A 15556-nucleotide genomic window follows, 5' to 3' on the forward strand; every position below is an offset into this window, starting at 1 on the left:
CCCTTCAAAGTGTTTTTTTCGACAGTTGCAATGCTGCAAGCCACCTGTCGACTTCTCTCAAGCTTCTTCAGTAATCTGATATCATATGATGTTCTTAGTATGGCAGTCATTAACAAACGAGTATTCGATATGATACAAGGTTGATCGTTGTTGTGAACTAACTTCGATGCACTTAAAACAATTTTATTGATTTTTTTTTAATCATCTCCAATACGTCAATAGCTGGTTCTAGCAAAAGGCTCTTCTAATTTCTTTTGTGTTCATATTCGACCGAGGCGTTTTTAAAACTTTTCTAATTTGTGCAGCCGACCATAGAACTTTCGACGAAATCTTTGCGAAGCTCTGCGACTATGCCCAAGAGACGCGATATCTAAAGGGAATTAGCATTAAAATTGCCATGAATACATTAATCGTTCGCGCGGCTTCGCAGTTTTAATCCCAATCGTTCTGCACATTATGAATAATGGCCCTGCTTCGTTGCACTAAAAAAAGGAATCAAACTCGCTCTTATTTTTTTTTCCATTAATGTGTAGTTAAATATATACAAGAAAAAAGACAAACACACGATTCGGGCAATCTGCGCTCTGCACGGAAAATTCCTATTGCTGAAGCAAAGGGCTAAGTGCTTGGGGGGGGGGTGACCATCGACGACAAACTAACTTGGAAAACAGACGCAAAGGAAAATAGTACTGACATGGCAACTGAGCAGGGCAGTCGAATAAGATGGGGCCTGAAATCTCAAGTCCTGCACTAGTAGCCAATGGTAGAGAAGAATGCTAGGTGCTAAAGTTGGCAAGACTGCAAATGGTGGTGTGTCTGGTCATAACGAGCTGCGTAACCAGCTGCTCCAAGTCCGGTCGTTCAGGATTACACCGGAATTAGCCAAAGTTTTCAATCTGGATCAAACATGAAACTATCGCTTTTCATAAGAAAATTGAGACCTTCAAACACTGAACTAAATCTAGGGGAAATCGCACTGCCAGAGGGGAAAGCCTGGGACGACCGACTAAGTATGAAACAATCGTTTAGAATGAAGATTTCAAAGAGAGAGAGAGAGAGATATTTCTAATGGAACTTCTTCAGTCGCCATCACAGGTCACCAAAAACTAATAGACAATTAATAGGAGCCAGGGTATGTGGCGATGGGACAAATTCTTTTCGTTGAGAGACTATAAAACAGTTTTTGACAGTCCTCCATGGTCATTGCAGGCTAAACAGGCATGTGCATCTCCTGGGATTACAGGATAGTCTGATCTACAAATAGTATGCTTCAAAAAAAAGAAGAATCCTCATATCATTTCCTAGGAATGTGTAATAAGTGAACATCTTTTCTGGAGTCTCCGGGAGGAACTTGAAGAGTATCCTGTCTTCGGGAACGGAACGCTCCTCATAAGGGATCTCCTTCATAAAAAGAATGAGTTGTTTTGTGGAGGGGGAGCGGACCCACATGAACTTAACTGGGGATGGATTGATGGACAAATATAACCCTTTGAATCTAGTCGCGATTTTACTACTACTACCGCTACTATTACTATACTAGTAAATATATACAATGGCTTTTGTCTCTAGTTCCAGCTTTATCAACTCAAAGCAGAACTCAATTTTAACTATCTGGTTATTATCACTGGCCTAGCTATTTCGAATTTATGGGCTATCTAATTCCAGTCTGGAATTCTAATTTTAATATTAATGTCCGCTAAACTGCTACTAGTTATAGAAATCAATTTAGTTCTTGTACTGCTGTCCACAGAACTAAATTTTATTCAAGTTGTTTGGAAGTTGGAGCTGTTTATCACCGCGTTTGCCTTAATATTCCAATATTGTTCCATTACGCTGTAAAATGTATAATCCCCCAAGTTGGAGCCCAGTGTTTTGGCACGTATTCAGTTTTTTGCGGAAAATGCGAATTTGAGTTAGTGGAGCGCATAACGCGATGGCCAAAGTGCTGCGCTATGGGCCGTAAAACATCCATTATGCCTACGTGCTTATATTAAATCGATTTGTCCTTACTCGTTATTTTTATTAACCCGCTTAATTTTCATCCACTTCCGAAAATTGGGTCGCTGGGACATTACAAATTTCTCATCCACATTTAATATCAACTTCCATTCTGGCTAATCCAACATGCCCTAAACGAAAAAAATTAAATAAAATAAATAATAGACCTTTCTATTTTCCAACAAAAAGGCGAAAAGATAAAAAGGAATAGGTGTATAATGATACGGCGGCAAAGTGTGAGGTAGCTGCTGGCCTCGAGCAAAATCTGAAAACCGGACGGACGTCTGAAGTACTGGCTAGCGAGAACAACCCGATCAAAAACAAAAATTGGAGCAATTTTAAAGAACGAACATGTGTTAATGTGGTCATTTGCTGCCGCTAAGGCCGTTCCTTTGCTCGTATGAAAATGTGAATCTCCCCAGTTTTGTTCCTTTTTCCATCGGCCTAGGTAATTTTATTCTCTATCGGCACGAAATGTTTATTCCTTGATTCCATTCATTCTGTTTATTTTTGAGAAGTACACTTCGTCAATTACTTATTCAGGTGAAAAGTGCAAACTCTCGTCAACTTATGTTGCATCATAATTATTTCGTGCCAATTACAGTCCGAAATGTCAAAAGTGGCAGCCTTGAATGAAGATGTTGCTTTATATTCAAATCTCTGAGTTCTTGTGCGGCCTATTAGGCTTACATCAAATCACTACAAACCTCCAGAGTCCAATTATAAACCACAAGAAGTTGCAAATAAACGGCTGCGGCAGTTTGAATAAATATCTAATAACCGTTGGTAATGGTGTAAAAGGTGTTTTGCTCTAAGAAAATGTTAAATTTGAAGAAAGATCGTTGGTGACGCCAGTTTACCGTCGCTGTCAGCTTTTATTTTCATGTAAATCTAGCGAAAATCATGTCTCAATAATAACTCATGGGACACCCCACATTTGCAAGGAAAAATGGACATCCTGTACTCGCATGGTAGATTTTTGTCTCGTGATATATGTCAAATGAACTAATAGTTTTACCTATCTCTACACTCAAAAGCATCTCGGGACACCACTTGCACATATTAACCATTAATTTTACAATTCACGCCCCCCAAAATACTTAGATTAAATGACCGTCGCCCGGTATTTGGCAAAGGCATAACGAAAATCTATCCATCAATGGCACTCGTGCATCTGCGGCACGTTTTTTAAATAAATTATTAGTTTTAAAAGGGAAATATTAAAAGTGAGAAATACCCGGGTTTCGTTTGCTATTCACATCAGTTCAAAAATGAGACTTCAATAAAATTGGAAATGATAAAAGTCTTGATCGATCTGGCAGTCCATTTAGGTAATTAAACTGTCACGATTTTGCTGCACTTCAGAGACAAGCTGCCAAATGATTGTACATCCAAATATCTATTCGAAAACGGCAAAAGGGTCTTTTTCCCTCTTCCCTGCATTTGGCGTCGCTTTCGGCCTTTTGACACTCCGAATCGAACCCACCCACGACCATTCAAGACCAAATCGGGATTACTTGGCGCATATTTTTAAATCACCCCGGGTTATTACGGACGTGAGCTTTATACTTTGATATGCCGGTTTTAATATATTTTCTAATATGAGTTGTGTTCCTTAGAGATTTTATGGCCATATTTGAATCCCTGTGTAAATAAGACTCGAGCTGAGTGATGTCAATCATCGATCAGCTCCTTTCAGAAGCGTACGTCATTGTTTCCTCCACAGGAATAAGGGAATACATTATTGTTTCCTACCGCAAGCTTTAGAAGTTTGCATTTCTGCTCCAATTTTCACAATAATGCCAGGCTTATTGAAAGGGTGTAAATGAATAGAATGAAAGTATAATCCGGCCGACACAGACGCCAGATATGGGGCAAAACGCCTATAAAAGCATTGAGTAAGCATTTAAGCATCATAATCGGATAATGCATCCAGAATTATACGGATCTCTGGACACTTTCACACCAATTACGTATGTGTCGCTGATTTAATTTATGTCTAAATTACAAAGTGCATCATATACATACATACGGCTAAGTTTATGCTTCTGAAAGTGTTATCTCGCTGGAAAGGTTTGGATGGCTGATCCACATAAACCCGTTCCTGTCCTTTTATCACATCTTGATAAATGCCGTTTAGAACTAAAGTTAGATAAATTATCTTCGCATCAAAAGGCAACGCGTAAAGGTCATTTGTATTAACCCGTCTCCTAGGATGTTTTAGCTATCCAGGCGGAATCTAAAAACAAACAAAAATGGGGTCCATTTGGAAGAAGTACCTACTAAGCCAGTAATTCTCCATTCAATAGATACGTAAGACTTGGTTTTAAAAACTTTGGTAATTTGCGCAGCCAAGCAAAGGACTTTCTGAAGATTTCCTCCAAATCCGATCGACTTTATATCCATTAAGGGCAATATCCAAAGGGAATTAGCATTGAAATTTCCATGAATACATTAATCGCTCCCCCCGTTCATTCGAAATTTTAATCCCAGATAGTTTTATATTAATTTTGAAGGGTCCCTCGGTCTTAAAATTTAGATAATTCTCACTTTTGGGAGCGCTCCGCATTTTATTAGGAAGTAATCGAGTGAGCTATTTCACAGCAGCAAAGCTTCGCTATAAAAAATGTCACGAAGTTAGAAAATTATACCGTCGATGAGCTAAGACTTGGAAAGGAAGAATTCTCTTTCGCGGACGCATAAAAATACGCTTCAGTGTGGTTAAAAATCTGATTAAATCGTTAAGCTACAGCTGTCACAAGTCTGAAGAATGAGAGCAAAAAAGTGTCTAAATATTTGCATACGCTTAAAGAGTTCCAGGGATGAGGAGGTTATTCAAATCGAACGCCTGAAAAAGATCATAGAGCATTTATTCGCTCCGTTCTCTGATAGCTTAATAAATAAAACATGTATACAAAAGTTGGTTCACTTTGAGTACGAATTGAAACAAAATATTCATACGGTAAGTAAATTTAAATTTTATTCCTGGATTGACGAATTGGAAAACAAGTGCATTGTATATTTCTCCAGTTATGTAGATGCGTCACCAAAGGCCAAGCGCTTTACTTTATGGTGACTTTGAAACTCAATATTCCAAATATTTACAGTTGGTGGCTTATTAAAAGGCCAATTTTGGACTTCTACGGTTATCTTGCCATTTTAGCGAGGTATAAATATTCGTTAAATATAAACGTCGGGATGTAATCGGCTTGTAGAACCTCATTTAAAGATATAAATTTCTCGCTATTAGTCTTTTTTCAATTTTATTGTAGATTTTATATGTAAGCTTTTAGTGTTAATGGATGCACAAAGATGATCTTAGACGTTACTTTATCATTATTAGCCGTTTCATATTCAAACAAGACCGCATTAATGTAAAAATGTCAACGGACCACAAAAATGTTTCGCCACCATATAGAGTCGTATAAAAACCAGACCTTTACTGTTTAACTGTTGGAAGATTTAACGAATGATCTTTCTTTATGACATGCCTACAAAACTTGATTATATTTATGGCGGAAAAATACACAAGGCACAAGAGAAAAGTTTTCGTTACGAATGTAACGTTTAACAGCCAAACTGTTCTCGCGACTTTAGCCAAAAATATCAAAGAAAGTTCAAGTAATTACATTTTAATTGGGGGTTTGTACAAAACCTAACGCCTTCCCTTAATAAACTTAAAATAAACTTTGATGAAAATTAACCTACGCAAAAATCTCCACAGTGTGGGTATGAATTTTATTAATTAATGGAAATCTTGGTTTCAGTTCCGCTTTAAAGTTTCACATTTAATGCCAGAATTGTAAATATCTCCTCTAAGTAGCTTATTTTATTGTCTTATTAAAAGTTACGGGTAAGTCAGCATGAATACCGGAGTTTTCAACTACAGGAGGGAGTTTAGACCTACTCAATATTGCGGCTTTTTGGGTTTAATTAATGAATAATATTGGTGCTCCAAATCAAATATTTATAAATTTCATTCGCAGCCTGTCCGCGGCGGATTCTCATCCGAGTGAAATCGCAAAGATTTCAAGCCGCGCGAAATAACCTCGCTCCCTTGCACGTCCTTAGTATTCTTAATACGTCTGCCGTGAGTTTATTAATTACCACTTATTACACAGTTTTATAAATAACTTTTGCATAAGTAATGCCTCGCTCTTCTTAACAAACAACACGTTACTGTGAGCTTATGAGCGTAAGGCGTTGCGTTAAGCCTCTGTCGTCATCGGGATGGGTTGTAAATTGTAAAATCCCTCCGCGGTATTAAATATTACAAGAATAATTATCTATTGTTTATTCGCAGTATGTAGCGAACTGATACTTATGAAATTATTAGGCATATTATGTCAAGGCCTTTTGAGTAAACAAATCCGCAGTGACTAATTGAATGGCGGCGACCTTTCGAAAAAATCTCGACTATTTATCGGGTTGCGTTGCACAACGTTTCTATCTGTTCTTTGTGTGAAAAAAACGTAAAGAATCTCGTATTGCCTCTTACGTGTTAGCCATGGGTTCAAGTCGGCCCGGCAAACACCGTGGGCATATTTTAATTTATTTTGTTATTGTTATTATTATTATTAAATTCGGGGAACATTATTGGATTGGTTATTACAACTTGCTATATACCGCAGATTGCCTTTGTTGCGCCACCGATGGAATAACTAAAAATGGGTTAAAGTTAAATGCAATATTAGTTTAATGATACAGGCTATAAAATACACACGAGTATAACGGAATATCAAGTACGTATTTATTCTTTGAGCTGGCATAAATTGGTTGCAAAATTTCTGCGGAAATCACATTCCTTTCAACATAAATCAGTTAAACACAAATATCTGAATAACCTATCACTAACAGCCCGAATAAAGGATTATTAATGCTAGATTTACCCCAAAATGTATGTTAATCACTTTATTACATTTAAATTGAATCGTTTGAGCAGACGAAGCCATTATTAACAGTTATTAATATTAAAGCAATTTTGTAGCAGTTTCACATTTATTGGCAAAATACACATTGGGTAATTTTTTCGCAAATTTAAACACAGCTGTGTCAATATTTGCGACGTATTTTCTACAAAGAACGATTCAAATCATATTTCAATCCAATACAAAAATCCTGCGCATAAGGATAAAAGTGCATTATGTTCTCATAGAGAAGTAGCTAAAGTAAGATTTAGATGGAAGCCTCTTCTCGCTGGCTTTGTTCAGCTATTTCAATTCAGTGCTTCAAACGGTTGCTTTTATGTGAAAGAATCTCAATCTGGCCTTAAAAAAGGACGCCGTTAAATGGACCTCTTTAAATTGTTTGAAGGGTTTAGATGGATGGGGACAAAAGAACTTCGCTGGATTTCACCATCGCAAGAAAGAACTATACGCATGAAAGTTAAAATAAAATTTGATTGCTCGGCTCTGCGTGAAAAATAGACCGGTAGTAAGTTTAAAAATTGTTTCCTTTGGATTTGTTTCGTGACTCATCGGAGTTTTACACATTTTCGATAAGATTTATAAGACGATAGTGTTGAGTAATGTTTAAAAAACGGAGTTCGGATGCTTCCAACTTTAACTTCCGTTTGGCCAACAAAAGGTGACATAAAATATGAAAAAAGTTTAGCTTTGCTCCGGACGGGATGAATAATTTTTAAGGAGATAGAGAATGAATCGCTCGACTAAACTTTTCACTTACAGAAAGTTCCTGACGAAAATTAATTTATCGAAAATTCAATTCACTGGGAATTGGGTTTTCCGAAACCGAACATTATCATTTATCTGCAATGTAAATTCTACGAAGTTTGTATCGCACATTCTTGCCCAACAAAGTAATCATTGATTTTCCCTCAAAAATCACTTAACGGTCAAACCTTCTTACACAGCTTCACACTTTTAATTTGACACTCCCTTTCTCCTGCACAACAAGTATTTGTAATTACAGCGCGCTCAAGGGGCCGAGAATAAGGCAGGACAAGTACACTTCCTATTTCATTTCTAATTTCGAAAGTGGGAGACTGTTCTAATAGCCCTTTACGACACAACTAATGTTTCTCCATATTTTTCCTGTGATTAATATTTTTTAATCCGGTTTATTACTTTTAGAGGCGCTATCGCTCGCTGAATCTCGGGTATGAAATTGCGAACGTTATATATAGGCAGCTACTAATGTATTTATGGAAATTTCAACGTTAATTTTAGGCTTACACTGGCTTCTAATGGGCTTTCGGTTGGTACACGTTTGCCTTTTGGACGCCTAATATTCAGCCCTTCATGATTTATCAAAAATTGTCGAAAAGTTTCAAACTTTGCTAAACGAACGACTAATTAGGCGCTTTTAATATTTTTAAATAATATATTATTTCAGAAAACGTGACACATTGTTACGCTAAAGTATTAACATTACAAAAACTTGCGAAAATTAAACACCTGCATTACATTATATGCAGAATAGTGACCATTACACCGGGTTTCGCCTATTTATTTCCGTTGCAACTGAGATTACGTATACGTCAAGTTAACTGCGGCCTCCATGGAGTCATTTAAAGAGACAGCTACAAATATAACACATTTAGAGTCTTTTTAGGTAGCAGAGAGCTTTGCATAAATAATTCCAAAATGCATTAGGAATGCGATGGACTTAGACCTGAAGAAATATTGAGCAAAGTTTCTTTAACCAGTAACATTTTACTAGCGAATCGTAAAGAATTGCTTTCAATGTTTGAATTTACGTATTTCAATATGTCCTCTGCATTGATGGGAACCGGAAATTTAACGATCAAAAACTGCTCCAACCAAACCGATGCCTATGCGTATTTGGGAGCTTTCATTAAAATTCGTTACTAAAATAGTTGCCATTAGTAATGTTATCCTTAAGGCTTAACATATTCGTTAAAACGATCGTGCTAAATTGCATTTATCCTGCCGGTAAGATTTGCCGGTGACATTTGATAGCAACGTTCTATACTGAAAAGATGAGAACACTCCATTTTCAACTTCACTCAATGTTTCTTTAACCACGTCGAAACTCATTTTGAAACTAAAACCTTATTAGGGCACTTTTTGTGTGGAACGCAATAACGTATCAAGAAGTTTTCTATCGTCGCTAGTTTCAGACTAATCTATGATAACTTCGTAGATTTGTGTGACATCCATGTCGTTTTTTCGCATTTTCGAAAAGAGCTTAAAAACCCTTTTCAGCTATGTAAACACTTGTTGATCCTATTATTATTATCACATTTTGGAAGTGTAAAATAGAGCATTTTAAGTGGAAAAAGATTTTTAAGCCCTTTTCGAAATTCCCAAAGAACGATATGGCTTCCATGAAAGTTCACGAATTTACCCTGCATAATTCGAAGGCAAGTGATAATAGATTATTTCTTGAAATGTTTTATGTTCAAAAATCACTTTCGACTTGATTAGGAACCATCGAGCAAAAACGAACACCTTCAGTGGTCCTATTTTTCGAAACTTTTTCCCGTTTTAAAGGAAAACGGTAAGAGTTACAACAATTTTTTAACCGCATTAAGTTTCCTTTAAAACTGCCCATTTAACCGTGTTTAGTATCTTTTACCGTTTTTAAGATTCCAAATACATGCATATCCGATTTGAACTATAATGTATGAAATGCAGAGTCGGTTAAATTACGGCAAAGTTGCGCAGTTTAATACTCAATTAAGTGCCACTCACAAGGAATTGGAAATATTCCAACAGCTTCCGGAAATATGTGGAAAAAAAACAAAATTACGTTTTCAGTAACGGATAATATTACATGCTCTTCTTATTTTTCGTTATAGCATTTGTTGCGGCTTGTTTGACTATTCTTTCGGCAATAAACACCTTCATTTATGTTCTGCTTCAATTAAATTATTATGAGACAGAATGTAACACTTTCCCATATCAAATTCCTCAGATGGAGACATTTGTAGAATTTTATAATACCATTCCGTAATACTAGAAGATGTTAAAAGAACAATCGAAAACTAAATAATCTATAAAGATTTTAGAAAGTTCGACAAGGATCAGGTTTGAGGCGAACGTTGTAATTTATCCAAAATTTCCTGTTTCTTTTAAGGAAATGATAAAGAAAGAGTTAAAAACTACGTGTGATCCGTCAATGAATTTGTAATAAAAGTTGTCTTAAAATCGACGAGAAAACTCGCCGGTATCGCATTAAAAAGAAAAAAAAGTTGATAGCCATCCTTGCCAAATGAAGAGTCACAGAACGAAACCGAGAGTGTTCCATTAAATTTTACAAAAAAACTACAGTGGAAAAGTGGTTTTAGTTCTCATTTACCTTTTACAATCACAAAAATATTTTTATTTCGAAAATGTCGATTTTTTCGAAATACCCAAAAATAATTTGTACACATTTGCATTGTGAAACTACTCCCTTGAATGCGCGATATTTCCCTCATTTACACAGGTCTGTTTATTATCGTTGACGAGATCCCTATACAGGAGATGTGTATCTTTGGCTCACTGTATTTGGAATTAGTCTTCAACCAAGCATTGCTGAATCGCAAAAGAAACATTTTAATCGAATTTTTGTTTACCTTTTACCACGGTCATTGAACCTACGGGAGGACACACGGTATACAAACGACACAGGCCAGATTCGATTTGTTTGGCTATATTTATATGTGGTAGATTTTTCGTGGTTTCAAAGTAAATTTGAGAAAATTGGCAACCTGTGACTGCCGTTTCCGACCGGTGTGCCTCATGCAGAAACATCGGTAACGCTCGGAATGTTGTCGAGGCTTCCATTTTTAAGTGTAATAAAATTATTCTTAATAACATGAGGTTGTCCGGCGAAGTGAAACTTTCACACTTATCTTTAAAATCTCAACGCCCTTTTTCATAATGCATCCTGGCTAGCTAGTCATCGGCGTTACATCAAATTAGGTGCCTACCTTCCATAATTCCAGTGGGTAGGAGGAAAACTTTAACGTTGCGAAGGTATGGTTATTTCAGAAGCTCTACGTGTGCGTTCGCATACATCTATGTATTTTAGCTTAATTTAGAGTCTGAATACGAAGACTGGCGGTTCACTGTTCCATTTTCGAAATGGCATATTTTAGCAAGTGAAACACGTCCAAATCATAATTTTCCTAATTGAGGCTAATATCCATTCTGCCCCTGCTACTAGAGCTAATTGGCATAGCTAGTTTAAGACAAATCCTCAAGCTCATTTAACCGACCTAGGCAGTATCAAGAGAAGGCATTATTCTTGAATTGTATGAAATGAACTGTCTCGATTCAGTTCCAAGATAAATACGGGTCAGCACAGTGAAATATAACGGGATATAAACAATATCTTCCAAAGTAGCATTCGTATCAATTCATCTGGTGCCCAAATTAATTATCCGAATATCTGCGAATACACGTGATAAATTCCCCATCGCTGTAGTTTATTAAATTCTGAACTCAAAATAGGCCTCGCTGTGGAAAAGGTTTAATTAAAACGTCCTTCTCGATCAAAAAATAATAACATTACATCTCGTTGACGGTTCATATCTGATACACATTTTGTGCAAGTACATACGTTTCACGAATGTACATATCGCTTCGCATACCGGCAACATTGTGAAGGAACAGTTGGTGTTCTGCCTTTTAGACCGGTTCAAGAAAGAAAACTGACACGAGAGACAAAGTCGCATATCGGACGAAGTACCGACTGAGAAAGTACGGCCCGAAACGAAATCGACGAACAGAAAACGGGTACTGCTAATCAGGGCATTCGGCATACCTGTTCGGAAAACTAACGCATCGGAAACGAATTGATGCTTGAGGGTTTTTTGATTCAAAGAAGTGGCACACCAAAAGTAACTCTTTTTGACTGTTTGCCGGGGGGCTCGCCCTGCCTGCTCCTGATTCGTCGAAATAATTACGTTTCTGTCGCAATCGTTTTAATTAAGTAGATAGTTTGTATTTTACGTGAAGCTTCACGGCCGATCGTTATTATTAGAAGAGACGTTTTAACGTGCAGGATCCTGCAAAGCGACTCCCTTTTGTCTCTTTTAGCAAATTATGTATAGTAAAACAAATCCTCGACCTTCGAGGTATAATGAACCTATTTGCCCACGACAAGTGAAACAATCTTCTAGTGAGCGCACAACACGCGGCACACTTAGTATATATTTCCAAGGTAATAACATTTATTTAACAAAGTTTTTTTTTTTTTTTGTTGCAGAACAATACCGATATGAAACGGCGTACGCGTGTGAAGGGAAAACATTGAAAATTGAATGCAAGGATGGTGAACTGATCAAACTGATCAGAGCCAATTATGGGAGGTTTTCGATCACCATTTGCAACGACCACGGCAACACTGATTGGAGTGTGAACTGCATGTCACCGAAGTCGTTGAGGGTCCTTCATGCCAGGCAAGTCGCTCAAACAATCGCTTTTTTGGGTTTATGTGTGCATTTCTCTCTTGCTACCATATAATAACGTTACACGGGAATTTCTCAAACGCGATTAAATTGACTCGCTTAACACAGTGTCTGGCTCGAACTTATTGCATATCTACCTGCATTTTGAAACGTACCATGTTAACCATCTAATAATCGCCCTATGTCTTTGTTAACGAGCCGTAATTGAATAATGAAAGTACATTATGTAGAGTGCGATATTTGTCGAGCAGAGTCGGATATTAAAAGGGCGTTAGCTTACCTGTGGGTACGTAGGTCAATGTTTAAAGGTGGCTTAGTACAAGTCCTTGCTTTGTAACTGTCACGAATTCTACCTGCTTTATTCCACATGGCATGCAAGGTGCCTGAAACAGTTTTTTGTTCATTACAAACTTTGCCTTGTACAAAATTGTGCCATAATTACTTTTAAAGAAGTTTTAATTGGACTTAATCTGTCGGTAAACCAGAGAAGATTTTCATGTGAACGTTTTATTTGACACTGTTACCTGCTTAGAAGAATATTTTGCCGGCCTCTGGGTATATTTCTCGTACGTTCATACACTAATGGAAACTGACGTATAATCAAATAACGATCCCGCCTAATCTAACGTTGTGTGTGTATTGTAAAAACCATAAAAAAATTAAACCCCTCACTTACAGTGATGGCATGTGGTAATTTAGAGCTTCTTATTACTGTCAGTACTGTATGTTATATTGTTGGATTTTCCGACTGCATATTGGGGATATTCGTCGCTTAATATAATGTAAAAACAGTGTGCCTCCTCCCTTTGTTCTCACTCATTAATAACGCTGCCTGTTCTGCCCGTTTCAAGTGTTTACCTTCGCCCTCCAGTTGTCTGCAGTTAACAGCATGACATTTCAAAGGTCCTGTGAATATAAAATCGATTACTTAATGCGAAATGTTCATTTGCAACAATTCATTTTTTTTTATATATATATAAAAAAATGCATTTTTGCTGTGCGTTAAGGTAATTTAATTAGCCTTTGGTCTCATCAGATCAATAATCATCATCAATCACCTGGGTTTCATCATATAAAGCTTTGGGTTTTAAAAGGTTAAAAATGCCAGTGGCAGTGTGCGTGCAAAAAATCGATGCAAAAAACCAAATCAATCTAACGAGATAGTGGCCACAATTAGGTTTTAAAATGAAAATATGCAGGTTCAGACACCCGCATTTTTAACCGAAACTTTTTCAGGACACGGAAAGGGACCCTGCGCTCAAAGGGGACTTTCTGTGTTTTTGACTTGTGTGTGCTTTTAAAAAAGAAAAAAGGGCAAAATAAAATAAAGGTCAGGTTTTGTCTTTTCAGATGTTCATATAAATCTGAGTGTTCGGTTGAGGTGAACAACGAGGTTTTTGGCGAACCATGCAAAGGAACACCCAAATATATTGAGGCCCAATATCGTTGCGAAAATGGTAATACTTTTATCTGGACGGGCCTGTTGAAATATTTTCTTTAGTCGTGTGCAGGATGGCCGTCTAGTGTGGCAAACCTTTTCGTATTCGTTCAAGCGATAATTCTGGCGAACATTTTTAAAATTATAACCGAACAGTAGTAGAGACCACCCCTAACTGACGGGCCCATACCTCTTAATCATTTTTGATCCACAATCAAGGCCAAGGCACAGAAACTAACGAAATGTGTGGGAATAATTTCAATTCATGCTGATATCTATTGATTTCTACCTGTGCATACCTTAAACTGATTCCATGGTGCATTCCATATTGTTTTCTGGATAGTGCTTGCTGAAAGTAAATATTTTGTCAGACCTATATTTCCATACTGACAAGTTGGCACCTGGAAATGAAAACGAATTATAAATGCATCCTTGTTTCTCGTCATAATCGTGTATCGCTGTCTCACTTGCTTTCCTGACTTTTTGTGGCCCAGCAAGGGTAACTTAAAAATTTGTCATTGTTAAATCGCTATACCCGCCAGTTAAGGCCGAGTTGTACTATTACTCTTTGGTAGAGCATGACTAACAATATTTTCGATTTTACTTCGAGGGGTAACTTTTTTCAATGCATAAACTTATTCGCGATTGTTCTAGATATTTTCACGTCTAAAGCGATTCATTTTCCACGCTACAATTATCTGTCTGTCTGCCACTAAACGATTTGAAAAAGGCTTGCATTTTTCTGTATTTTTCCACATTAGGCGGCCCCTGTCAACCACAGTGTTGTTCTTCACGTTTTGACAAATTCATATCTAATTCGTTATGAAAGCTAGGAGCAACATTTTAACGTGGAAATTTAAGCTTTCTCTTTGATCTTCGACAACACGCATTCAGAAAAATATAATGAGCATTATAAACTAATGAAACGACCGCCATTTAAATTTCGCAACGGGGAACGCCCTGTACACTGTTACATGTTTAGAAAGCTCGAAAAAAGTTGAAGCTTTTTCCACGGGAGTAATGGAACTTGTGCCTGGCCCTCTGCGCTACTTCTTCATATCCGAAAAATAAGAATTTTGCATCGAACTTTCTCAATAACCGTTTATGTGATTATAGACTTATCGTTGAAAAGGATTTTTTCGAGCTTTATAACTGCATGGTAATATATAGGATGTTCCATAAAAAGTTCAACTTGTTATTTCCATAATTCCCGCTGTTCATTTCTTTTTTCTTTCTGCATATCTTCAAATTTCAAACTTAAATTTGTCATTTGAAGTTTTTTCATAGCTCCGGCACAAAAGTTGCTATGGATTTGCCAAAAGGTGAGCAACAACCCCACACTACGTATTTCATGGAGGAATAACACTGCAGAGTTTCAAACCACTCACTGGATGGTAAAAGTCTACTGTGGATCCTAGAATGATTATTTTTTAAATTTGACTCGCGTCACACCTTATAAATTCAAAGAGGTGCCCCACATCATATCGGATAATGAAATGGAGCCTTGTTATTCTAGACAAACAAGAAATTTCCCAGTCAACAAAATTTTCTCTTCAGCCGGGCAAACGCGATTTAATCGGTCCAAGGAAATTTCTTTTGTCGGTGATTTAACTTATCGGCCCCACAAATAATTCACGTACAATATAACATACAATATTGTCAGGAACGAGGAAGTATCGTTTTGTACCTAATTGCGCTTTATTGATAAAATAAATTTGCTGGCTCGCATCCAAAGGGAT

The 15556-nt window shown here is 37.0% G+C and overlaps 1 protein-coding gene across 8 annotated transcripts in view; it reads left to right on the top strand.

Moving 5' to 3' along the window:
• Positions 1–15556, top strand: part of LOC136409365 (latrophilin Cirl-like) — a 63450-nt gene that overhangs the window by 34359 nt on the left and 13535 nt on the right. For 5 of the 8 annotated variants that reach the window (XR_010752176.1, XM_066390807.1, XM_066390804.1 and 2 more), the window contains exon 3: positions 12178–12370. Coding sequence is in view for 6 of the 8 variants with exons in the window: in XM_066390807.1 (XP_066246904.1) it covers positions 12178–12370 (193 nt within the window). In the remaining 2 variants the exon portion in view is untranslated. Of the gene's footprint in view, positions 1–12177; positions 12371–13729; positions 13837–15556 lie in introns of those variants that run through there. The other 3 variants (XM_066390802.1, XM_066390806.1, XM_066390805.1) reach the window with 3 other exon arrangements.

This window comes from Euwallacea similis, chromosome 6 (assembly GCF_039881205.1).
Source record: "Euwallacea similis isolate ESF13 chromosome 6, ESF131.1, whole genome shotgun sequence".
Classification (NCBI taxonomy): Eukaryota; Metazoa; Arthropoda; class Insecta; order Coleoptera; family Curculionidae; genus Euwallacea; species Euwallacea similis.